General features: G+C 38.2%; 1 protein-coding gene across 1 annotated transcript in view; it reads left to right on the top strand.

Annotated features, from left to right (window-relative positions):
• The window catches only part of mahj (LisH and WD40 domain-containing protein mahjong), a 74,179-nt gene that overhangs the window by 15,524 nt on the left and 31,001 nt on the right, over positions 1-27,654 (top strand). The window contains exons 10-17 of the mRNA XM_071593963.1: positions 1,732-1,870; positions 3,608-3,925; positions 7,312-7,478; positions 9,287-9,509; positions 12,041-12,268; positions 14,043-14,249; positions 16,012-16,263; positions 26,239-26,396. Coding sequence (XP_071450064.1) covers positions 1,732-1,870; positions 3,608-3,925; positions 7,312-7,478; positions 9,287-9,509; positions 12,041-12,268; positions 14,043-14,249; positions 16,012-16,263; positions 26,239-26,396 — 1,692 coding nt within the window. The remainder of the gene's footprint in view (positions 1-1,731; positions 1,871-3,607; positions 3,926-7,311; positions 7,479-9,286; positions 9,510-12,040; positions 12,269-14,042; positions 14,250-16,011; positions 16,264-26,238; positions 26,397-27,654) is intronic.

The raw sequence follows: 27,654 nt of genomic DNA, 5'->3' as shown, positions 1-27,654 counted from the left end.
CTAGTGGTTGTTCCTTCAATTTGTGTTCCACCGTAAAAAATTTTTAGTTAGAATAAATCTCTCTTGTCCAGCAGTACTGTTTTTTAAGGAACACAAAAGCAGGTCGCAACGTTTAACTCACATTGCCGTGGTGTCTTTGGAAAGCATCTGCCTTATTTTAATGGTGTTACACTTGTAGCAGAAGTCCTCAACGATTCAACACAGTCTTTTCACTTACAACAACAATAATTTTTGGATGGATGGCCCTGGATGCCAAAAAATGAGCTCGTCTGAGTCCATTGGATGATGTTGAGCATCCTGACAATGTGCTCCTTCAAGTTAGTTTTCTTTGCCAGTGTTGCAAAACCGGTGTTGAACTTTTCTGATCCATTAAACTTTGCGATCACATCATATGCTGTCAATCTCAGGTAACTAAAGAACCGAATAATTTCTGTTGCCTAGTACTAGTATGAACAGTTGCAATATCCATGGCTCTTCAGACATACTCTGCATTTGTTCTAAGCATTGCGACCATGTTTAGGTTATGACCATTCAGTATATTCGTCTACCTTATTTTTGCATCAATGGCATCTTAGGAAAGGCTGGAGGCCAGTGGCAGTTAGTAGATAGAGTGCTGATTATTCGTTTGCAAAACCCCTTATAATGTGACCTCGTTACACTCCTTCATGATACGGTTATTGGGTCAGCACTGCGCTATCAAATTTTTTGCATGAAACTGGGAAAAACCAGGAAAGAGACTCATAACATGCTCAAGGCAACTTATGGTGATAGCACCCTTGGTAGATCAGGTGTTTTTTAGTGGCAAAAGTTGTTCGGGAGGGTAGATAGATTGATGGATGGATGAATGTCTTTATTCGGGTGAAAATGAGACCATAAGGTCCCTTTTAGGGTATATAGAGGGTAGAAAAGATGTTGAAGATGCTAAATGTCCAGGATGCCCTTCGGCCTCAAGAAGTGATGAAACTGTTGCAAGAGTGAAGGCTTCGTTGAGCAGGGATCACATATTAAGTGTTCATATCGTTTCTTATGAACTTGGCATGCCTAAAAGTGATGTGCACAAAGTGATGACTTGTGACTGAAAAAATGGGCATGAGAAAGTTGTGTGCGAGGTTGGTGCTGCAAATGCTCTTGGACGAACAAAATGAAACTCGCATGTGGATCTACTTAAAGTGTCTCAACCATTTGAGTGAGGATCCAAATTTTTTAGATTGTGTCCTACCAGACTTATTCCTCCTCCCCCACCTCAAATCCGTGCTCATAACACATCGCCACGGAAGCATTACAACAAGCCATGATGAGGGAGCTTAGCAGTATTCCAGGCACCACCTTCCAGAAGGCATATAAGGCATAGAAAACCCTCTTGCAGCGGTGTATGGACACATAAGGGTGCTACTTCGAAGATTTTTGAGTGAATGTATCAATTCTGGTGATACAATTTGCTCTCAACTCAGTCCTACTACTTTTGAGATAGACCTTGTATATCATTCAAGCCCATGTATTTAAAATGATAACTAGTTGGGCTTTAGTCACAAGAAATAATTTTATCAAAAGGATTGATCAAATGTTCGCAGGTCGAACATTACAACCAGCAACCCTCTTGAAATGAATCTTGTGTTGGTTGGAGGAATATTTTTACAGTAACTATAAGGAATACATTAAAAAAATTCATCGATTGAAAAGGGCAATTTTCTTTTCAAAGTTTGTGCTAATTATTTTCAATTTAAATTGCAGGTATTCTCTGTGGCTACTGGAGTGCTCACATGATTCTGGGCGTTGCCATGCAACAATGTTCTTTGGCCTCTCCTTCCAATTTCGAATCATTCTGGAAGAATTTGATGCTCAGGATGGATTGAGGAAATTGTACAATGTGGTCAGTATTACTCAATCAGATTATTTCAGTTTAATTATCATATGAACAGTTTTACTCTCCTAATCACCAATATTAAAAACATATTGTGTCATTTCTGTGTAAGGCTAGGAGTGCCGATGTGTGTATCCAATTAAGGTAATGTCTAAAAAATATAGGCGGCAGTTTTTTTCCCAATCCTGATTTGGCATTTAAAGCGGAATAAATGGAACTTGAAAAGGTGGGAAAAGTATTGATCTGTCTTTTTGTTCCACTCCATATGCAGAATACATCATCAGTGTAATAGTGAAGCGTAAGACTTGGTACCGGCTATTAGTTGCTAACTTTGAAAATTATTTTGTGGATCTACTTTAGGATTGCAACATCAGCAAAAATCCTAGGTTGAGTGCATGTACTTACCACTATGTGATTAATTCCGAAACTTAGCAATCTTTGTATATTATAAAGGTGACTTTCGTCATTTAAAATTTTTAGAAATTTTCAAAATCCCAACTGAATAGGTTTTAACGCTAAATTAGGAGTGTTCATTGTTGCAAGAGTTTATTTGGAAACAGCAGCTTTGCAATGGCAAGTACAGTACCAAATCCCAATTAATGTTGAGGCATGTATACTCTAATCCATCCAAATGTTAGTCATTATTACCTGTTAACATCTGTGCATGCATGTTCTCATTTTTCATTTAAATTTTAAACATTTTGGAATGGAGATTGTAGCTATTGCAATGGTTTACACAAAGCAAAACTTCAATATTCCTGTGATGGGGTATGTGATATATGCATAAAAATTGCAGTTAATTTATAATGTTCATTGATACTTGTCTTTTCCCAGTTCTTCTTGTTTTTATGCTCATTTCTATGCCTAACCACTCACTCTTTCCTCTAACTCTTGGTACCTGAGCATGCACTGTTAGTGCGAAGTTCATGTTGTAAACAAACTGGAATAATATTTGGGGCAACACGTTCTCTTAGCAACTTGTTAGCTTTCTTGATAGCATCCCATAGGTGCATTACCTACATAATAAATTTAAGAAACACTGATAATATTAACAATGTATTGGCCTTTGTCTTACCTTTATGATAGTTTGCAATATCATGAAGTACTTTCAGTTCCTAACCAGTCATTAAAAGTGCTAACCTTTGGCTTGAATAAGATCTTCTGTTTGACCCAAAGCTTTATCTTCCAACCATTATCTTTTTGCAAACTATGCTGTACACAGATACAAAACATGTTCTTGGCGTATTACAAGATGTTCAAAAAGTTCCCAAACTTCTTAAATAGTGCACCTCCTGTTTGTTATTTTTTAATCAGCTTGGAGGTGTTGCATCTGTGGAAACTTCCCGGATAATTGACTTCAACCACTTAGTTGATATCTTGTTATGTTGATTATTTATGGCCATGTATGTAAATGGGTGTCCGTGGAGTGCGGCAAAAAATCAGATCCATGGAAATCACCTCTTTGAAGGAGCAGCGTTGTTGTTTGAAATTTTGCGTGAAACTCTACGAATGCTTATGGGAAAGGAGATAAGTTCAGTGGTTGGAATTTCTCCTAAATATAATCCCTTTGGATTCGAGGGATTTCATCTTGCATAATGAGCCAATTTAGTATCCTCTTTGAATAAGGGCTTGTTTCTCATCTTCTTTTCGGAATTGCTGGCATACATTCTATCAGTATCTGCTTCCATATGTCTCCTTTTTTGTCTGATTTTTTTAGTATGTGATATGCTGCAATCTTTCTTCCAGGTGAGCACACTGCCAATCCTCTCGGCTGAGGAAGATGCTACCCTGAATGAGGACGAGGAGTGTGCAGCCCGCCAGATAGTCCGTCATGTTTGCATGGCCCTCAAAAAGTACTTTGAGGCCCACTTGGCTATTCGGGTGGAGCAGGTTAAGAGGGCCACCTTCAGGGGTCAGCCAATGAGCCCACCGGGGGTCAGCACTGCCTATGACCAGTCAAATGGTGACTCACCCCCTGGCTCCCCCAACTCCCTCCCTTTGGTGCCAATGTCATCCAGCACCCTCCACCACTCACATGCCCAGTCGGCCTGGCCTCCATACAAGGTAAGAAGATGAAAAAGGTGCCTTCAGGAAGATTTGTGAAAATTAATGAGGATTTATGGAAGATTTGTGAAAAATGCCAAAATTGAACATGAAAAATTGTATTTTTCTGAGGAAGGATTTTTATTCATTTACCTGTTATCCATTTACTGTGGTGATCATGATCATATCCATTGTAGGGTACATGCCTGTATTTAGACGAAGTAAAAAGTTTTTTCAAAGTACTATCAAGCTTTATATATATTATCTGTATGAAAATCACAGGGGTACATGTACAAGAAATTATTCCAGTAATCAGTCACAAAAACAGCAATGACCTTAACAGGACTGTTGCCCATAATTTTCAACCTTTTTTGCCTATGGTATTCTTCCGCCCTGTGGTTAATGTTTGCCAAGCTCATCTTTCAAGTGGGATCACACCTCACATTCACTCAAGGGATGGATAGTAGTGTCGTAGTTTGGAGTTACTGGATGAGGGGTGCCAAACAACCAAGGTCACATGCACCATTTGGGATGGGCATGGGTAACTTTGATGGAGATGCAGGGTTTTTAGGGAAAAAGAGGTCCAGCATTGGAATTAGCTTACTCTGATGACAATAGGTGCCTATAAGTCACACACCATTTTACATCACATCAGATGGACAACTTTTTACTCTCTAAGGGCTTTTCGCATGGCACTCAAGAAGGGATCAGGATACCATTGGAAAAACATGACCCCTGGAATTACGATCAAAGGCTACCCTAACAGTGGAAAGTCACCACACAGTAGCTGCCCAGCCCCAACCCAACACCTGAGATCTTAAATGATGTGTCATAGAGTTAATTACCATTAAATAAGTGTTCATTTTAACTTTATTCGCTGGGCAAATGAGTGATAGTTTTTTGGTAATTAGAACACACTGACATGGATGTCATTTTGTGTATTTCATGTTCTCTTAGAAAATCGTTATGGGCTAATGAAAGTTGTACAATGAATCTAGTACATAGCTAAACCATATTCTGTTGCTAACATATGGCATCAGATGGAGAGACAAGAAACAAATGCTCATGTAGTACAAGGTTCAAGAGAGTTGTAAGGAATAAAAAAAGGAGCTAGAAGGCAAAGACATTAGGCCAGCAAGCTTAGACATTGAAAATGGATATGATGTAGATGAGGATAACTTGGGTCCAACCTTGCTAAATAATGAGACAGAATGGACATTAAGGTAATTGAAATCAAATAAAGCTGTGGGGGTAGACAACATTCCCACAAAAATACTGTATTTTCCCATCAGAAATGCACACGTTTTCTGTGCAAAAATGTTCAGATGATCGAAAAAATGACAATGCACGTTTTGTAATGAAAATTGAAAAAATCAAAACATTGATGTATTTTTACCCACACACATCCGATATAGATGTATTTTTACACACACTATATATAATTCTTATTCACATATATATAATTTTTATGCACACATATATATATATATATGTAAATACAGATGCGTGCCATCAATACACATTCAAGATAACTATGAAGCCCTTGGCGCGCGGTATCTACAAATTCATGATAAGTACTAAGTTCTGGGTGCGCAAAGATTTTGGAAAATGTGGGAGCAAAAGTTTTAATAGGCTACTTAATAACATTTATGAGTTTTGAGATGAATTTTGCCGAAAGATTTCATCAGATCAGTATTACTTCCTAAAGGCAGCTATATGTGAAGTCTAAGAAAAACAAGTTTGATTTCTCTCGCAATTGGAGTGGTTCTCTTAATCATCAATTAGAGAATGGAGTGAAGGGCAAATGGTTGCTTCGTACGTAAATTATCAGTTTGGGTTCAGGAATGGGAGAAGCACGCATAATGAGGTCACTGATAGAGAGAGGATTATAGTATACAATTAGGGTGAATTTTTTTGTTTTTTAGATTTTAATAAGGCGTTCCCATGAATGAATTGAGCAGAATTTATGAATGAAATGCAGAAATTAGGTTAGATTGAAATGGGACTTAACTGCAACCTGTACATGTCTCAGACTTCTCAGATGTGAGTGACAGATTGAGAGTTGGGATGGGCAATGTTTGGAAAAGAAGTAAGGCCAAGTGTCCATTGTCACCCATGTTGTTCAATGTATATTTGGATGAAATGTTTAAAGAGGTATGAGAAGAACTGGAGAGAGGAATAAATGTTGGTGGGGAATTCATTAGTTCAGTTAGGTTTGTGGATGATCAAGTTTTTGTTTGCCAGTCAGCTAAGGGGTTGCAAGCATTGCTCAGTGTAACTGAACATCAATCCAATAATTGTGGGATGAGAATAAATGTAAACAAATCAAAGGTTATGCAGTTTTTGGGAAAGAAAAAAGTTAATTTGAAAGTTATGTAAGGAGGATAAAAAAAGAGTATGTAAAGCAGTTCATCTATCTCGGAAGTGTTCTGGACCAAAATGGTCAAAGTAGTGGGGACATAAGGAAAAGAATTGCATTAGGCAAAAAAGCTTTCACAAGGAGGAGGGAATTGATGAGAAGGATGTTTAGTGAGTATGTTGAGAGATGGCTCAAAAAAACTATGATGTGGAACATGGTTTTGTATGGCATGGGAACATGGTCATTGAAGCAGGATGATAGGAATAGATTGGGAGGCCTTTGAAATGTGGGGGTGGAGAAGGTTAAGTGGACAGAAAGGAAAACAAATAAGGTGGTGTTAGGGTTGGTGGGGGAAGAGAGGGCATTGTTGGTAGAAATCTAGCAGAGTCAGGAACGATGGATGGCATCTGATCAGGAATAGGATGATGAAGACTGTGATAGAGGGGAGAATGTTATGCAAACAAGGAAGGAACAGGAAAAGGATGGGCATGTTGAATGGAATTACGGGAGGAACTAAGTATGCAGAATTGAAGAGGGACTTACTGTAGCATTGGAAGCAAGGTGTGTGTTGTTAGGAGAGGCAAAGAAATGTATCGTTAATGTTGTATAGTCTGTTTCTATCAAAACCCAACCTTAATCTGTAGAATACCGATAAAATAATACATATATAGAATCTGTGCATCATAGCACAAGTCATTGAGCGTGCAAATTTATATCCATTGTTATGATTGTTAATAGTCCAATGTAAAGGCCAAAAAGTGCTGTTTTTGGAGCAATGCTAAATAAATGAAAAATAAAATAAACACTTATTATATAAATGTATGTGTACTTTTACGTATTTATACACAAAAACATTAATCTCATTAGTGAAACAATTCACACAACAAGCATTACTAACAATCTGACATCAAGTGTGCTAATTGGTGTGTGGTTTTGAAAGTCAGACTACCAAGCAGATAATTAGATGGTAGCAACAGGAGGCCTGGCTCGAAGGTCAATGAAAAAACTGATGAGTATGTATGATGATGATGATGATGTTCCCCTACAGGCCATGAAGTGGAGCAGTGAAGAAGTTCAGGCGAGGGTGACAACACTCTTAGAGTGGATGCCCATGAGAGCTCATTGGGCTCCCGTTGAGGAACTCCTTCGACTGGGCGGAGTGACCCTTCTGCTTCAAATAATTGCATTCACATATGAGTGGAACTATTCAGGAAGGTAAGGAATTTCATGTGACTTCATGATTCATTCTCTAACCCTAGCCGTTTTTTGGACTAGATAATTAATGGCCATAATATTTATTTAGTGTGGTAAGAAGTGAAAATTTATGTACCCCAATGCTGGAATTACTAGTGGAATTAATTTAAGGTGCATCAATAGCTATCAGCATACCACTCTTTCATTTAATTCACATTTATAAAAAGCATAAATGATATTATGATGACGAGTGCAAACATTTGTTTGAGATCTACTTATCGTAATTATATGGCCATTAAATAAATTCAAAATCTAAGTCAGTTCTGTATCTTCAAATAACTTATAATTTTGATGTAAAATTTTTTCAAACATCACCTTTAACTGGTCCCTTCATTATATGTTTATATGGTGTTCTAATTGTATACTCTGTTTTGTGGAATTTCATGTTTCAGATGTATGGTTAAAAATAATTTTATGTTCTATTCTATTTTGAAATTCCCTCTTGGGAATGAGACTGTGTTCTGATGTAAGCCATTTGAAAGTTGGGTTAAACATTTGCCGCCACACAGGGTTAGGTTGGTTGCATATGCCTGCCTCACAATTGGAAAACTCTCTGATGAGATTGATCTGCAGGTCATCTAAAATTGTGCCACTTTGCTACTGCTAATGGCATAATGGGTGTTAAATGATGTTGAAATATATGTGTTGATCAGAGATTGTTCAGGCTTTCCCATAACGTTTTGCTGTGTGAGAGTATCGATTCTCAGGATGGTATTTCAGAAGTGTTGCTTGTCTTGTGGTCAGAAATATCATCAATGATTTAAAAGTGCATGCATTGAAAAGGGAGTCTTGCAGGGAGACAGGAAGTCTCCTACTCTATCTCTTTGGCCACCAAGAGGCACTGAAAAAGGTTTTTCAAATTGGAGGCAGGTCTCTCCCGAGACAAAGTATGTTATCAGGTGCCTGGGAAGGGGATCTAGTTTTCTTGTTCATAGTTCTCAGGTTCTTTTTGCTTGGAAGTTGTGGCTACCTCCATATTGTCCTGAATCAATGGACAGGAATGGAATTTTCTTTCTGTAATGCTTTAACATTGTTGATTTGAACAATACTAAATAACAAATGTATGAATTATCAATATTTTAAAGAAATTTTTTCACTGTAATTGAATGAGTAGAGGTTTTAGTGGGAAGTAATTAAGGCCTGAAAGTTTCTGATCATTTGTGTTGATACCTGGGTTTTCATTCTTGTGCATTTTAGGACTGAATTACAGTCAGAGGATAATCAAATTTGCCAATTAATATCATGCTGTGACTTTATGCTCTGAATGGGAGAGAAAATTAATTCCATTTAATTTGGAGTAAATGAAAGGCAGTGCAGATAAGAGTTCAAATTGTCAACATTTCCCAAAGTGTGAAGTTGCAAACTTAATTTTGCATCACAGTATGAGTATGAATATCTAACTCCTCACTTTTTTATCAAACATTTGTCTGATTGCATTATTTTCAATTAATTCTTAAACTGATTGGGTATTATAAATTAGCATTGAAAGGAAATGTTGAAAACTTATAATTCTGAGTAGTCAAATGAAGAGTTTCCTGTGCTAAAACATTGATTCTCTCTCTTATTCTTTAGAGATATTATTTTTTAATAAATAATAATTTGATTGCCTTTTGGAAATTTGTTTATATTATTCAATCTAATTTTAATTTAATTTGATGCATATTTCACTGTGTCAAATATACATGCATGGTTGACTTAAAATGGCACATTAATGATTTGTTTTTTTTCTCCTATGAATATCCATTCATGTGAGATAGTTTATTTTCTAGAGCGGAAACGGTCCGGTCTGCATTGGATGTCTTGTCTGTATGCTGTGTCATGCCTCGTGTGCAATCGGTGTTGTGTGAGAGGGTGGAGCTTCCGGAGGAGAGTGTGACAGTCGGCATTAACATTGTTCTGGGTGCCGCAGAAGGGGAGATAGTTGCCGACCCAGATGTCCAGAGGGCTGCCCTGAATGTCATTGCTAACTGTGTGTGTGCTCCCATCCACAGGGTAACTATGCCATCTTTATGATTACTCTCTTGCAAAACTGAATATTCTATAGCATATTATAGGAAGAATCAACCCCAGCTGTACTCTCACAAATGGGCAAAGGATATGGTGAGGGAAATTAGAGAGAAAAGAAAAAATAATAATAAAAAATTAAATAAATAAATGAAAAATAAATAAATAAATAATTCAAATAAAATAAAATGATATGGGAGGGTTAGAACAGAAAACGATTAAACCAAAATATGATGACTAAAAATGCTTTGGCTAAGGTATGTTAGAAAGCATTGACCCTCACCCTTATCAATCACTCACCCAGACAAGGCTTATGAGAGATTTCTCTCTGCGCCAGCGGCCCATCGATCACTCATAATAAAATAAATGTAAATAAATCAGGCACTCCCCAGCTTGGATGTACTAAATAGCATTGATCCTTGCTAGCCCCAAGCACTCACACCCACTCAGGGCTTGCGAGAGACTTCTCTCTGCACCAGCGGCCCACCAATCGAATGTAATAGTATGTGTAAACGCCTTAACCCTTGCAAAACTCACTCACTCAGACAGGTCTACCGTGGAATCTCTTCCGACATTAGGCCTGAGATGACCACATAGAGTTAACCCACAAAAATGTCACCTGGTGTTTTCCTGCTTCATCCTCTTCCTGAAATTCTAAGTCAAGATGGATTTAACTTCTCAAGTCAGTACAGGAATTTAAATGCTTGGACCTCACTTGCAGTATCTAATTTTTCTAAAATCTCTCTCCATTGCAGCATTGTTGAAAATAATTTTTTCTTTTTAAATATTTATTCTGAAATTTAAAAAAAAAATTACCGAATGTTAAATTGCTTATTCTATTTAGTAAAAATTTTTCTTGTGTTATATTTTATATTTTCCCTTCTTTATTTGCCTTCAAGTTTTGAACCTCCATTTTAAAAGTTCAGTTTTGTGTGATATAATTTGAAGCAATCCTCTAAATATAGGCCTGCATTGCAGGTAGGGCACCAGTACACTATATCCCTCCATTTACCTCATGCGGAGCACACCTGACCTGTTCTTTGATTCCTGGACTTCTTCCCAGTCGGCCATATCTTTTCAACAAAGTGCCTCCCAACCAAAACTTCATTACTTGAATTTGCACTATCAAATCCAACACTCACTCCTCTTTCTCCATCCTAATCTTCACTTAAATTCTCCATATTATCTTCACTCAAAAAAAGCTTAGCCCTCTTGGAATTCATGATGCTGGTTATATACAAGGTTTTTTATTTCTCTTTCTCAAGAAAGAAATCTAACAACTGAGACTATAGATGGTACGAAAAGTGAAGAGTCAGGCGTGATGTTGTGGAATCGAGACATAATAAAAACTTCGTTGCAATTTTCCTCAGTTAAAACTTTATTTCCGACCATGGTTTCGATACACTGTATCGACCTGATGATGATACAATGTATCGAAACCATGGTCGGAAATAAAGTTTTAACTGTGGAAAATTGCAACGAAGTTTTTATTACTATAGATGGTGTTGAGTCCTTTTGCCCTCGCAACTGTTATGACAAAACAAAAAGAAAGAATTACACTCCAATGGTTCCAGAGAAATTAGATAGGGAGATCATATCAAGCAATAAAGATGAACAAAGCCTGAGAACAAAGCATAAATGCAAAGAATCCACTTATCAATCCTGCCATTACCATTCTTGCATATTGTGCGCCTGTGCATATTTTGTCAGATGGAATAGCACCCTAATTTGTGACTAATGAGCATCAAATAGACTGGCATCCATCGTAAAGGTGATGTACATTTAGAGTATTACAGATTGACATGCCAACAAGGCTTATTCAATGTGGCATCGAAAATTTTTTATGAACTCCCACCATCTGTGAAATTTTATCTTTTGGTCTATATATTTTAAAAAAAGACGGAGATCCTTCCTTCTGGGAAAAAATTTCTATGATGTCGAAGGCTATTTTTCCAAACAAGAACTCAGTATAATTTCCATTTGTTTAAACTCTACAGTCATGTATGTTTTTTATTATTGGGCATTTTTTTTCAATTTTATTTTTTGTTCATTTAGTCATATGATGATAGATAATAATTTATAATTCAGTAATTTGATGTAATTTAATTTTTCATTAGTTTTAATATGATGTAGTCCTATTTTAAGGCTCCCGCCAATTATTAAAAAATAGTTTTTTCAGTCGTAATTTTCAATTTGTTTTGTATTAGGTTTATTCTATACATTAATATTTCTCATATATGAATCAATTGTTATTTTTAATGAATTATTTTACATATATAATATGTATATGTGATAATTGAAGCCTTGTGAACAAGAGTGGTGTCTGAGTCATAAAATGCCATTTGCTATTAATTGTGTTGAAACTATTACTCCTATTGCAATAACTACTTTGAACTGGTGCAGCTGTGGTCATTTATCCCCAAAACTGTTATTTTTCACAATATTAACCTCTTATGCTGGTTTACAGTCTATTTTTATAAGTTAACTAAATATTATTCCAATTTATTTCCAAAAAGCAGACTAGTGGAGTGATAGGAAGGTATTCTGTCTCGGGTTCATCTCGAAAACGGACATCAGCCCTCCGTAGCAGTGAAGAGTTGATAGGTCGAGTGTGGGAGTCGGTCCGCTCCAACAATGGAATCATGATCCTCCTTCAGCTGATGACAGTGAAGACTCCAATCACAGATGCCGATTCCATCCGTGCCCTTGCCTGCAGAGCGCTTGCTGGTTTGGCGCGTAGTGAAACTGTAAGTTGCCACTAGGTGCTGTTTAAGTTGTATTTTTTATGTATTTTCCTGTATTTTCACCGCAGAAGTGACGTTATTATCTTTATTGACACTGATGCGCCCATGCTGCTATTGATGATGACCCACTTTACCTTGTTGGAATTTCTGCCATTTCATGGTTTCGTGATTTTTTATGTGCAATATTAATGCATTAATAATTATCTACATTTAAATGAAAAAGGGTAACTTTTCCCTAATGAAAATTCATTCAGCGCAACATGATCTGGGTTTTTTACATATAGATCTACATCACCAGGGAATTACTTGTTTTTTACGGCAACCTGATAGTGTAAATCTTCAACAAAACCTTGGTCATGTTGTGCTGTATGAGTATTATATGTAAAAACAGTGCTATATTTTTTCATTTAAATATGAAAGAGTTCCTCAAATTTTTCACTAGATGGAGTTAATGCTATTAATTATTAGTGTTTTTGTTAGTGATAGTCTCATAGCAGATTTCTCATTGCAGTAGTACCTTATCCAGATGGTATGTACCCACACAACACGTGTAGCACAATTCAGGCAAAAAACAATTGAGTGGATAAAAGACCGTTGATATTTGTTCTCCTTTTGCATGCCCATGCATCTGATACAAAAGGGATCATTGCGCAAAAAGTTGTAGGGGAGGGATTATATCATGGGCAATTGTTTAATTTTGTGTGGCAGGGCCAAGGAAAGCATGACTGAAAAAAAGGAAGATGTATGCAGTTCACGAGCCAGAAAATTGTGAAAAATCAACAAGGGAAAATATAATCCAGGGGATAAATCCTAAGTTATAAGACTGCTTTGAAGACGTAGAGTGTGAGAGTGGCATTGCACATAAATATAGCTTCCAAATACCAATCGTGTAAAGTGTTATGTAGAGCAAAAAATAACAAGAAGTTCAGTTGCATTTGCAAAAGTTATTTATGTGGAACAACTCACTTGTTCGCATAGTTTATTGCTAGAAAAAACTGGAAAAACTACTTTTATAATGGAACAAGACTACAAGTTAAATGAAATACACATGGAGTCATTTTTCACGAAAGCCTTCACTTTATTTGATTCTTTGAAGAAAGACATGGGTGATGAATGTTTTGGATTGTTCAATGCCAATTCCATTTGGTTCCAGAATTTTTAATTGCTAGCCAGGATTTAGTGTTACTTAGATGGGTAAATCACCTGGAGCCATTAAAGGGAGTGGCTGTGAGATTCCCTGATTCCTTCCTTCTCAGCTTATTTTCAATGGCAATGAGACTGGGCTATTTTTTTAAGAAATTGGCATCTCATTCCTTCATCTTAAGTGAAGAAAAACGCATGTAAGGATATCTAAAGACCAATTAAAATTGTTTCTAGTGCAAATGCATCTGGTGTCTTTAAATTGAAAACAAAAGTGGTTTACCATTGAATAAACTCCGTAGGCAATGGAAGGGTGTTTCAAGTCTCATTTGACCATAATTTGGATGTGTGATATGAAGGCCTTGGTAACTGAAATATCTTATGTGGCTTACAAAACAATTGTGCCCCATTGTCCTGGCTTACTGTAATGGAAAAGGACTACATTCAAAAGCTTTATTGCTTCTGTGCTGGTATACCCAAAGAGTTGAATTAACATTGATACATATCATCCAGTAAGGATAATTTTTTTACCCCCTAATATGACATAATTACTCTGGCCCATGGACCAAGGAGGAGTAGCTATGTTTGATTCCTCTCCTCTTTATGTGGATCGGTCAACTTGCATATTTGATTTCAGGTGAGGCAGATAGTGAGCAAGTTGCCAATGTTCACTGGAGGGCAGATCCAAACACTGCTGAGAGATCCTATTCTCCAGGATAAGAGACAGGAGCATGTGAAATTCCAGCGACATGCTCTGGAACTCATGGAGAGGGTATCAGGGAAGGCTAAACCACATGCAGGACCGGATCCACATTTTGATGTGTCCTTGAATAACATTCACAGGGTAAGTTTTTGAGGTGAATGAAGTGTAGTGGAAATTAAAATACTGCTGCCATTATTTTTGTAAAATATACTAATCAGTGCAGTAACATCATTCTTTCTTTGAGAAAGCACTTCTAAACAGTGAATGAATGCCTTAGCACCATGAAAGACTAAGCACTTGAATGGTCTGCATCACAGTAAAACATTCTTCAGCTCCAAATACGCATGTCCCTTCCACTCCCAACTACATGTCTTCCCTTTGATCGTCCTTTTTTTCTGTCCTGATCAGCTACTTAAATTCTCCTTCCTTCATCTTGCTTGTCTTCTCTGAATGTCTGCTCCAACAACTCAATTCCTCCCTCTACTTTGTCTGGTATCTTAATTTATTCAATTAAATGTTCCCAAAAATATTAAGGGAAAACAGTTTCGCATTTAAAATACATTTTATTCATGTTAACCATACGTCAGTGCAATTAGCACCATTTGATTAATCACGTAATGATTTCAAATTCAATAATAACACCAAAGCAAACTTAAAAGTTTCTGAATGCTCTACTTTGAATCCCTTCTAAAGACTGACTTGTAGATACCTGACAGTTTTTATTATTTTCTTTACTTTCTATCCATTTTGCTTGCATGATTCTTCTTCACATCCTCAAAGATTCAAATCTTGGCATATACGTTTTTGTCAATAACCAAGTTATGGCACCACATAATTTAATTTTCTAGATCAAATTTTCCACACTCTTTTTATCAAATCTTTAACCCTGGCTGAATTTGAAGAGAAATCTCTCCTGTGCACTTAGTACTAAAAAGACTCTGAATGTCTCTGTACTGAGCACTTTTTGAAGACTTCCTTTGTAAAAAATCTTCAGTTATCAAGTTCAACCTGTTAGGACCACTCACCTCATCAGGGGCACCAGTCCCTTCCCTTGGATATCGCACCAATGCAAGTTAGACCCTTCATCACAATAGCAGTCCCTCTTGCAGCAGAAGTGTACAGTGAAATGACTGTTAATGCAGTTGTTTTGCTAATTTAATATTTCTTGCTTCTTCAAAAATCATGACGATAATGATTTCCTTTGGTTTTGATATGTATTTATAATCTTTTAATGAAACCCTGCATTTTAATTAATGCAATGTGTTAAAATTATAAGTAGCCTGACTATGAGTTCCCAGAAACATGCATATTGTATTCCAACATGCCAACATAACAGTTTCAGCCTTAACTAGGTGGAATTCCTTCATGATGAGGGTAAAGCAGAAAGCTTTGCTATTCCACATGAAAATGTTTTGCACAGTACCTAATGTTGATGCACAGAATTGAAACCATGGTCGTGTAAAATAATAAACCTTTTTATGTGGAATAGCAAAGTTTTATTCACAACCCAACCTGCTCTTTGCTTTATTCACTACTTCCAACATGCTCTTTGATTTAAGCAAAAAGGGCTATTTTTCATACTTCTTTTTCATTCTGGCTTCAGGCTAACATAGTTGGAGTTAAAAATTTTTTAGTGATTTTCAGTTTTATAATGTCTTTCAAGTATTTTTATTTTTCCATTGAGTACCTAAAACCTTTCTAAAATTAATGGTTATTTTGTGTGTGTAGTGTTTTTTAAAGCAAACTTGTGGTATTTTTCTAATGCCAACAGCATTAGAAATTCCTCAGGTACATATTTAAAGTTACAAATATTTTTGCATCAGCCATTATTTGTTACGGGCTCACGTGAGTTATCCTCTTTGGGAGTCCTTTTAAACGGGTGCTCTCTTCCTGTTTGTTGCAGGCGGATGTGGTAGCACAGACACGCATCACATTCAACGAGCAGCAACTGATAATGCTGATCCACAAGCACCTGTCATCCAAGGGGCTGGTGGAGGCGGCCGCCACTTTGCAGCGAGAGGCAGCCCTACCCCTGGCGCCACCACTCCATCGCACCTCAAATCACCACTTCCCACCTTTCTCATACCGTGCAACTGGGACCACGCCCAGCACTCCTGCGCTCCCCTCCACGCCTACAACGCCTCTCTCCTCCCGGGTGAGTGCCCTCTCCACACACGCATCTCGGCAGAGAGATTGCAATGCACATATGCACACCTAGAAAAACCAACTCCTGAGTTGAGGTGGAGTAATAATAATCCTTGGTCTCACCCTGAGACCAAGGGTTATTATTACGTTGTAGCGAAATGCACCTTCTCTAAAGCACCTTTCATGCAATTTCCTTCTAATGCTTCATACGCTGCAGTGTCTGGCGGGAGGAAATATTATTCTTATATTTTTCAAAACAATTGACGTGACCTACCTAAATTAACAACCTTCAGTTTTATTGGTAAATATGAAATGACTGATTGATTGATGTTTATTGGTTTCTAAAAGATATGTTTGAGACATGTATGGAACAGGTCACATTGATTGCAAATATTCCAGATAGACACACATGCAAATGCAATTGGAGTTTGAATACAAATGACAGTCACAAATAAAAAAGAAAACAGTAAACAGGAGGAGTGACAGCATAGATAAGAATAAAAATATTAGTCAACAGAGAGAGATATGAATTCATGCACAGTGTACATAGATTTGATTTTCCCACAGGAACTGAATGAGTTTAGATTTAAATGACAGAAAATTTTCCAATTCCCTTAGTTTCTAGATAATGTCTTCAGGAATTTGACACAAGCATATTAATGGTTCTTAGCAAACATAGTTAAGTTATGAGCAGTGTTATACTCAAGTCATTACACCCTCTTGTGCTGTGCATATGTACATCAACATTGGTTATCAAATTGAACATGGCTTAGTTTTGCTGTACAGTAATTTATTTTTATTTATTTATTTATCGACTTTATTGGGGTTAATTCCTAGAAACTGCGGGAGATGCAGCAACAGTAAATTTTAGCATAGTCGTCCGCTAATATGCATTTCAATGCAACAATTTCAGAGTGTAAAAATTATTCGCCTTGAAAGGCAAATGATTTTTACACTCTGAAATTGTTGTAAATATTGGGGCAACATTGAGACTTTATAGTCCCGTCTTCCACCCTTATGCAGTACAATGAAGATAGTCACAAACAGCCAATAATAGTAGCATGAAAAATGTACATACAGGGAATAGTTAACATTTTTTTAAAGTGAGGACTACAACTATATGCCCTTGGAACTTAATGTAGGATTCTCACTGTCCGTTTTTGTGGTTTAAAAAGGTGCGTGGAATGATATCAGTGCCCCCATGTGACAATTCCATACATCAGTCGACTATGAATGAAGAATTGATAAACTGAGAGAGCCGTACCATCGTCAACCATGGTCACAATTTTTCTCAGGCAGTAACAACCTATAGCAACTTTAGACCTAATTTTATCAATATGAGTTTCCCTGGATAGAGTCTCATGAATATGCATGACTTGTGTTCCTAAATAAACACCATGCAAAATCATCACGCTAAAGAGTGATCAAGACTTGCACCTTATTAATTTCCTGTTCACAATTCGTTTAATAAACTGCATCGCTGGAACATAAAAATTTTCTGAATAATTCCAAGACTTCATAGCTTGCTGAGCCACCTTGGCCTGATTAGTGTGGCAATGGTGGGCTTTAGTAATTTCAGATCCCAGCTGGGGGCAATAACTCCAATGGCCATAAAATTGTTTCCTAATGTTTACAAACCCAGTCAGCATCACACATTAATTCACTCACAAGTGATGGTTACAGATTCTTTTTGGCACATGCCCCCAAAATGCAGTACTTGCACATTAAAATGTGTCATTTGGGTGCAAGGTTATGGACTCCGTATTCAAAGAATGCGTTATTTTTAATCTTTACTCTGAATTTGAAAATTACCCTTGAATACAGTTGACCCTTCTCTCCAGCTAGGAAAACTTGAAATTTTCAAGTCCTTACCCAAGAAACCCTTTTCTTTGATAATAACAAAAATTTAAGGTCACTACCTCAAAGAAGCCAGCTGCCTAAATTTCATATAAATTAAATTCTTTTTTCTTTCCTGAAATATCCATAACATTGATATGTGTATGAAAAGAAACGATTAATGCAACTCTTTAAAAGAATTTACAACCCGGAACATTTAAAAGATCCCACTTCCAAATGGCGGAGAATACTATATCTTGCGACTATTTCTCAAAAAGTAATTAAAAGTTTTCCTAAAGAAAAAATTAAATGTTCTTTTTACAGTGGTTCATGCCTTAAGAACCTGATCTTTCACACTAAAGACAAAGTCCCCAAAAACGAGAGGAGTGGAGTGTATGAGTTAAAGTGCTCAGATAGTAGCACAAAGTATATTGGGCAAACAGGGCAGAAATTTAAAGAAAGGATTAAAGAACACCAAACATGTGTAAAAAATAAGAACATAACATCCCTCTTTGCAAAGCACCTCATCGGAAGTGACCACAACAGTGACTTTGTGACAAAAATTATTCATTTTGAAGAAAAAGGTCAAAGGCTCGATGCTTTGGAGCAGTTAGAAATTTTGAAATGTGTCCGTTGGAAAGATGAACTTGCCAACGAAATTTTGTATTCCTCCCACTCCTAAACCTACCACTCTTCTAAATCAAAAATTTAATTCTCTTTTCTGCCCAGCTACATTGTAACCTTTTTACCCCTCCAACCTCCCTCTCTGACCAACCCCCCCCTCCTATGATCAGAAGGTATATATAGCCAGCGTGCTTCTATGAGGACCACCTGATGATGACGTTCAACGTTGTAACCTGGGTCGTGTTTTTTTAAAATAAAGTGTGTGGAATTACAGAGTCAATTATTTCATTACATTTCAATATGTTATGCAAATTCCATAAAGTTATGCCTGAGACAACAAATTTTATTTAAAAGAAGTTTAAAATTTCCCAGTTGGCCTTGGTGGTGGCAGTCAGGGTAGCCCCCTCTGGATCCAATCGAGATGGCAAAGGTTGGATTTCACCCTTTGCTGGGCTCCCTCCTTCTAGTGTTTGGACCTTTTGTGGTCAACCTCATAGTTATATCTTGTTGAATAATCTGAGGTTAAGGCCAACTTGGCTGCTTTCGAATTACCATGGTAGCCTGATGTAATGAGTATGGTATATAATGAAAATATTGGCTTAATAAGTAATACTCGAGGCCCAGGAGTATTGCCCTATATTTTACTTGTAAAATAAATTGGTAGTAATTAATGGCACTCATTGTGGTCGTTCAATATAATGGGTGATAAAACATCTATGTGAACTAGGAAATCATAAAAGTGCATGTTTATTTTGTGGCCAAATACACACTTTCAGCCTTCTCCAGCTGCCCATTCGTAATTCTTGGGAATGCATACTTTTTATGGCTCGTTTGTTTTCTGTGTAACAGCATGTCATATGGTCAGTGACACTGTCGTAAAGACATGGGAAGGACGACCCGACTTTGGGTAAGAGTGAAGCCAGCAAGACACTCTGCGATCCTCAGCCGTTTATTAGAGGGGTCAGATTGGTAATGTTGACTCGATCAAGCACCGGAACGGGTAAGGCAGGGAACTTACAGGGGAAAGGAAGTATTTGGGCGGGAATCATCCGCAGACGTGCTGGCAGCCGACTGATGAACGCGGGGCTTCGTCGATGGCGGTGGCCTAGCGGGGAGTCCGATGTCGGTGGTCTAGCGGGGAGTCCCTCGGATACTCCGATGCGGCGGCGACCAACGGGCGAACACAGGGTCTCGGCAGCAGGTTATATCAGTAGACTGACCCTCTATCGCGTCGGTCCGGATCGCCTCCCTGGTCCTCTCTTTCTCCGCCCCCGCACCACACTGCCGACCCAAGCTGGTCCGCGCGCGGCGGCACCCCTCCCTAGGGCCTTCCCCGTGACGTTGGTCACTGGCCCGGTAGCCCCTCCTCCCACCTGGGATTCCCTCCCTGGAGGCGTAGGAAGGATCATTGCCCCCGAGGCCCTTTGGCGGTGCCCAAGAACCGCTAGGGTTATAGAAACCCTTCCTACGACCTCGCCGAGGCTTTCCCGCTTTAGGTCTTCCGGGCCTTTCCCGTGACATCAAAGAGTCCGTCGCCTATCACAGGCATTGTCTGGTCATGCCCCAAAAGCTTACAACAGCGAGAACAGAGCCCTCACCACATCACCCTCGCGGAAAAATAAACCCCCAGGTATTAGGGGTTGGCGCCAGCCCCTCTCTTTGCGGCCTGGGCACGACCCTGCTGTTTAGAGGTGTCCAGGTGCCCGAAACCACACAACACGTGGCGGAGTAATAGGGAAGGGGGAAGGGAAGAGAGGGAGTTTGGTGCACTGACCTACCAACATTTCCAAAGGTTACAATACAATACAACTTACAAACAAATAAATAAGTACACTTGGTGAATTCAAGGCAGGTAGTTCACATAGCAAGATACGAAATTCTCATGGTTCATGGATGTTTAACACGAATGTCTGAAATCTATATACAATTCTAAATATTGTCTTAATAACTAAAAGAGGAAATTTTACATTTTCTTACATATAGGGATGCTTGTCGACTCTGAAAAATATCTTACACACTAAAACAGAATTTTTACATTTTCAGATATTTGACCAACCTTAAAAATGTCTTAATTATTGTAAACAGAATTTTTCACATCCCGACACTCAAATACTATTTCACGCCTTGAAAATGGACACCCTTATTAAATACAGAAATATCACCTTCGTTCACCCGTATTTCAATTCACAATCACAAAAAGGAAGAGGTCACCTTTTCGTTCACACGTTCTAAGTTCACATCACAGATCACTAAAACAGAAGTCACTTCATCGTTCCCGCAGTCTTGTCCTGCGCGGGGTCTTCCCTGAGATGCCCCGGGCGCGGTCGTAGGTTGTACCGTTGTCGGGGAAGGGAATGCTTCTCTAATTGGGCGGTCGACGTAGGCGTCTTCGGATCGTTAGGGTTTGGCGAAAGGGATGAGGGACAAGGTTCTTGCAGATCTGGGGTATGATGTGATATGTGGGTATCGTTCGCAGGTGTTCCCTCGAGGAACCTTGGTGGAGTACTGGGTACGGGATCTGGGGGTAAGGGAAGAATATTGCGCAGATGTGCAATGAATCTACGACCACTCTGGAGATTTTCGATGTCTAGCGTCACCGGGCTTCTCACTCTAGTGACTTTGTACGGCCCGATCCACCTGGATTCCAACTTCCTAGATTTTCCGGGGGATGGAGCCATATTCCGTAACAGGACTAACTGGCCTACAGAAATTGCTGGCAAGGACAAGCCTTCATTATGGCGAGTATATTCTTTGTTCTTATTTTGTCTATTAAACTCAGTTGCTTGTCCGTGCGCCACGCGTAAGCGTTGGATTAATTCATTAGGGTAATCGGACTCCGATTCGGCATGTGCTAGGGTCGGCGAGAGGACGTCATCCCAGGGCATCATTAACTCACGGCCGTATAGTAAGTATGCTGGAGAATAGCCAGTCATCCTATTTTTCCTGTTCCGGTAAACAAACAAAGCAAAATTTAGGTGTTCATCCCAGTCGCTGTGGTCTTGCTCCACGTAATGCGAAATTATGTTTGAAAATGACTGATGAGCTCGTTCTAGCCTCCCATTAGCCGAAGGGTTATAGGGGGAAGTGAATATAGCGGGGTAATGTTGACTCGATCAAGCACCGGAACGGGTAAGGCAGGGAACTTACAGGGGAAAGGAAGTATTTGGGCGGGAATCATCCGCAGACGTGCTGGCAGCCGACTGATGAACGCGGGGCTTCGTCGATGGCGGTGGCCTAGCGGGGAGTCCGATGTCGGTGGTCTAGCGGGGAGTCCCTCGGATACTCCGATGCGGCGGCGACCAACGGGCGAACACAGGGTCTCGGCAGCAGGTTATATCAGTAGACTGACCCTCTATCGCGTCGGTCCGGATCGCCTCCCTGGTCCTCTCTTTCTCCGCCCCCGCACCACACTGCCGACCCAAGCTGGTCCGCGCGCGGCGGCACCCCTCCCTAGGGCCTTCCCCGTGACGTTGGTCACTGGCCCGGTAGCCCCTCCTCCCACCTGGGATTCCCTCCCTGGAGGCGTAGGAAGGATCATTGCCCCCGAGGCCCTTTGGCGGTGCCCAAAAACCGCTAGGGTTATAGAAACCCTTCCTACGACCTCGCCGAGGCTTTCCCGCTTTAGGTCTTCCGGGCCTTTCCCGTGACGTCAAAGAGTCCGTCGCCTATCACAGGCATTGTCTGGTCATGCCCCAAAAGCTTACAACGGCGAGAACAGAGCCCTCACCACAACACCATCATTGCCTCTATGGATTTGGATTAAAATTATGTATGCGGCACAATCTGTCCATTTCAAATGATGTTTTCAACATAGAAAATCATCTGGAAGAGGTATTTAATGATGGCCATATGAAGAGCAAAAGTTGGCCTCTGTTTAAGGTGAAAGGCAGTACATCAGTGACGGGCATTATGTTCTGACAGCTCAAACTAGAATAATGGAAAAAGTATATTTTGTTTGTTGAGGCCTGATCCTTATCCAAAGAGGATATTTAATAAGTAATGTTAATATTGTTTATACATGTAATGGAAATGTTTTGAAATGAAAAAGAGGTTGTAAAACAACTATTTTACAACCTCTTCTCTCAGAAACACTCACTAGGTAATAGGTTATGCCATGGAAAAGTGGTGGTTGTGGAAGATTATGAAAAGAATTTCTGTCACCTACCTTTGGATTAATATTTACTGTTTCCACTCGAGGGAAATTTGTTGCTGAGTGAAAGTAATGATTTATTTCAAATTTTCTCTCTCTTAATTTTTGGTCATTGCCAGTCTGCAAATAACATTCAAGAACCTAGACATTCTGCCAGATGGCAATAATGACAATTATATAATGCAATCTGAGTGTTTTAACTACTATGGGCCATTTGCTCATGTGAGATTGCTCTTGCTGATGGGTTTGCATAGTAATATAAGTTTTCCAAGTGTAGTTTTATTAGCGCCATGTTAACAAGTGTTGGCAATTGGTAATTTTGCACCAGAAATGTGACTGCAAATATGACACAATAACATCAGTATTCTCTAAAAAAATATGTGGACGAATATTTCCAATATAAAGGTGGAATTGAGTAAGGAAAAATTAAAATTTTCAAAGTTATTTCATTAATGTAATAGATACCATTCTCAACCCATTCCAAGATGTGATGTATAACCTCTTGCCAATGGCTTGCCATGTTCATGGTTTCTAACTAGTATTGTCATTGATTTCAACCAACAAAACTTTTAAAGCATATTATTAAGACATGATATGAGGGGCTGTGAATATCTTGCTACATAAACAAAACAAAAACTATAAACACAGTAAACAACCCTAAGTTAGTTTTAGTTGATATCCTTATATTTGTGACAAAATGCTAACCTTAATGGCTATAATATTCTATTCATAGGAATTAGCTAATGTCTGATAATCAAATCACCAGTGATATAGTTTAGAATTCAATATAGCAAAAACATTTTGTAGGGAACATGAACTCCCCTTATATTGTATCTTCCACTGTAGTTATAACATAGTGATGGGTCAGTTCCATAATTTTACTATCCATCATTCTAATGCTACAAGTTTAATATCTATATATATAAAGGAGAGTGTTTGTTTGTATGTATGTAATTTGTTTACTTTTTTGCTGTCATAGAAACAACATTTTTCCAACTATGCCAGCAGGATACTTTTGCAAGAACACTATTGTATTCAGAATTGCCGAGATATTATACGTGGAATACATCAAGGAAAGTCTTTTGTAGAAGAAAAATGGGCAACTTTGATCCTGAGAATAATATTTATTCATGTGACGCATTGGGGCGAGTCTACACAGTCCAACGCCGAATGTTAGTTTTTAAGAATGCTTCTACATACCATTAGAGGACCTCGCTCATTTGCAGAATTAAGAACGGTAAACGGAGAAATATGTGAGACATTCAGAGAAGCTAGCCAGAAGTTAGGGTTGCTAGAAGGAGATCAACACTGGGATGACTCATTGCGAGAGGCCAGTTTGATTTCTCTTCCAGGACAAATCCGAATTTTGTTTGCCATCATAATAACCTCCTGTAATCCATCTAACCCAAAAACAATATGGGAAAAATATAAAGAATCAATGAGTGAGGATATACTGGCTAAAGTTCGAAGTGAAAATCCTACATTGGATATTACGTTTAACTCCGACATTTTTAATAAAACTTTGATTATTTTGGAGGAAAAGTGTATCACCATGGTTAACAAGACTTAAGTGGAACTCGGTCTTTTTGCACCTGTACAAGACCAACAGGGTGTATTTTATCCAGATTATATACGTGAAACTAGCTATAATGTCTTAGACTTAGAAGCATACATCGCGGATAAAAAGCCACTTCTTAATGAAGATCAGAAATTCGCGTACGAAACAATAATGGATCAAGTAGATAAACAAGAAGGAGGTATCATTTTTCTTGATGCTGCTGGTGGCACGGGAAAAACATTTTTAATTAATTTAGTTCTCGCTGAAATCAGGGTTCATGGAGAAATTGCTCTAGCCCTTGCATCTTCAGGTATTGCAGCGACATTAATGGAAGGAGGAAGAACAGCCCACTCTGCCTTTAAGTTGCCACTTAATATTTCCCGACAAGAAAATCCCACATGTCATATAAATAAAACAAGCGGCCAGGCACAAGTTCTTATAGAATGTAAATTGATAGTATGGGATGACTGTACGATGGCTCATAAAAAATCTCTTGAGGCCCTCAATGCAACAATTCAAGATCTTAGAGGAAACTGCAGTTTAATGGCAGGAGCTCTGGTACTCCTGTGTGGAGACTTCCGTCAAACTCTGCCTGTCATTCCATAATCGACTCCAGCCGATGAAATTTATGCCTGTTTAAAACATTCTGTTCTATGGAATCATGTCCAAGAAATTAGCCTTAAACAAAACATGCGAATCCTCTTAAGAGATGGGAATGCTCAAAATTTTGCAAATAAACTTTTGGAGATTGGAGAAGATAGATTAGTTATTGAAGCATCTGGTATGATAAAATTGTCATCAGATTTATGTGTATCGGTGAAAACTGTCCGCGATATGATACAAGCAGTCTATCCCAACGTTAATCAAAATTATAAAAATTTAGAATGGTTGCGAGAAAGAGCCATTCTTGCTCCTAAGAACGATGATGTTAATGAAATTAACAAGGAGATACTAGCCATGCTGTCAGGAGATGTGATTGAATATAAATCGGTTGATACCGTAGTGGATGCTGACGAAGCCGTCAATTATCCAACGGAATTCCTAAATTCACTTGATCCAGCTGGATTGCCACAACATCGCCTTATACTTAAAGTAGGATCTCCAATCATTTTATTGCGAAATTTAGATCCACCAAAACTCTGCAATGGGACACGATTGTGTGTGACAAAATTAATGAAAAATATAATCCAGGCAGTCATTTTAACTGGAAAAGGAAAAGGTGAAATAATTTTTATCCTACGGATACCTCTAATCCCAACTGATCTTCCCTTCAACTTTAAAAGATTACAGTTTCCAGTCCGGGTAACTTTTTCAATTACCATTAATAAATCACAGGGACAGTCTTTAAAGTTTTGTGGTGTTGATCTAAGATCGCCATGTTTTAGCCACGGGCAACTTTATGTTGCTTGCTCCAGAGTAGGTTCGCCTAAAAATTTATATATTCATTTCCTGGATATGAAACAAAAAATGTAGTTTATAAACAGATGTTAAATAAAAAAGATTCTTAAATTTGTATGAAGTAGTGTATTATTGTACTTTATAATTTGTTGTTTTTATTTATGTAGTATATTTATATTACTGTTTCTCCCTAACCCGTGCAAAGCCGGGTATTCAGCTAGTTTTCATATAAAAATGATATAATTTTTTAAGTAAAGTTCCCTTTGTTATTATGACACCTTAATATGAAAAAACCAACCACTTGATCTCACACCTCTGTCTCAAGTAAAGGCGCTCTGTCATTTGTGGCTTTGTGTGAGGAGTGAGTGTATCAGTTTGAATTATTATGACTATTAATGATTATTTCCATTGAATTTCAGGGCATGAGGGCGAGCAACAGCCTTTCCTCGTCATCCAATCAGACACCAATTTGCAACGTCACCAGTGGTTCGAACACCTCTGCTGGTACTCCCTCAAGTAGCGTGCCAAGCATTGTGGCCATAAATCAGCCAATAAAAGTGAATCTTAGCAGCAGTCGGTGAGTTGTTATTGATGTACAGTCTCATTCAACCTTCTCATGGTAAACGGTGGTTTCACTTGTGTTGTAATCTAATGTTTGAGTGTGGCAGGTGATTTGGTCCTCATTTTCCAAAAAGAAATCTCATGTTGTGGGAAGATAGACTTCAAATCCCTCTCTTCAAGACTTAAAACAAACTCTCCTGCAATTATTAAGGGCATTTATGTCTTTGTATGGTGCTGCCCTTTGATGAAGTGCTAAATAAAATGCAAGTGAATAGTTCACTCCAATTCAGCATCAGAATGTTTGTTCTCATTTAATGGAATAATATTTCTTAGTAAAAAACAGTTGAAACATAAATTTGATGTTAAAAGAATTAAAATATGTATTCAGTCAGTTATCAACTTCAGGTAATTATTGGTTTTTGAACTTTCTGTTCATTATAAGCGTAACATGAGAGTATATGAAATAGAATAGATGGATAATGAGAGGAGGTGAAGCAGTTCACACTCTGGTTGTTTTCCTGGCTGAATGAGAGTGTAGAGCGCAGTGAGATGTTAACCTATTCAATGTGCATACTTTCCTGTCGATAGATAGTAAAACCCCTTATTTACACTTTTCTAGGGACCCCAGGAAAAAAAGTGTAAATTGTGGGTAAAGGCAAATCACGGGAAAAGGAAAAATTTTACATTTACATGCCTAATTACTGGAGTAAAAGTGAAAATAAGAAACAGACTGATAACCTGAAAAAGAGAAGAATTATTATTTATCACTTCAAACTATAGCTCTCCTCATATATTTGTATAGGATGAATGAAAATAACTAATATTCATTGAATATCTTGGGCGCAGAAAACATAAACCCCTTCTCTGGTCAGAAATGGGAATTTTCACAAGTACAATACCAAGATTAAGGATAATCTTCATAATGGCCATTGCAGAGTAGCAGTACTACAAAAAACCCCAGAAGTTTCAAGAAGACTGCTCTTTAATCGACTTCCTGAAGAGTTAAAACAAATACTCCCCTAAGAAAATAAATTTTAAAAAATGTTAAAAGACTTCTTTATTAATAATGTTTTTATATTGTCCAAGAGTACATAGAAAGAGCCAATGCAGGGAAATCTGTTTTTTAAATCTTTAACTCTCATATATTTCATGTACATTATTATTCCTATGAATGTTTATACATGTAAATGTGCCTATGAATGTAATTGAATCTTAACAAAGCTCATACAACTATGTATTATTCTATGGCGAATAAATCTATCTATCTATGTAAA

This window comes from Hetaerina americana, unplaced genomic scaffold, assembly GCF_022747635.1.
Source record: "Hetaerina americana unplaced genomic scaffold, ioHetAmer1.1.p SCAF_6, whole genome shotgun sequence".
NCBI classification, from domain to species: Eukaryota; Metazoa; Arthropoda; class Insecta; order Odonata; family Calopterygidae; genus Hetaerina; species Hetaerina americana.
Note: the sequence above shows the minus strand (reverse complement) of the source record. Positions and strands in the feature narration are given on the sequence as shown.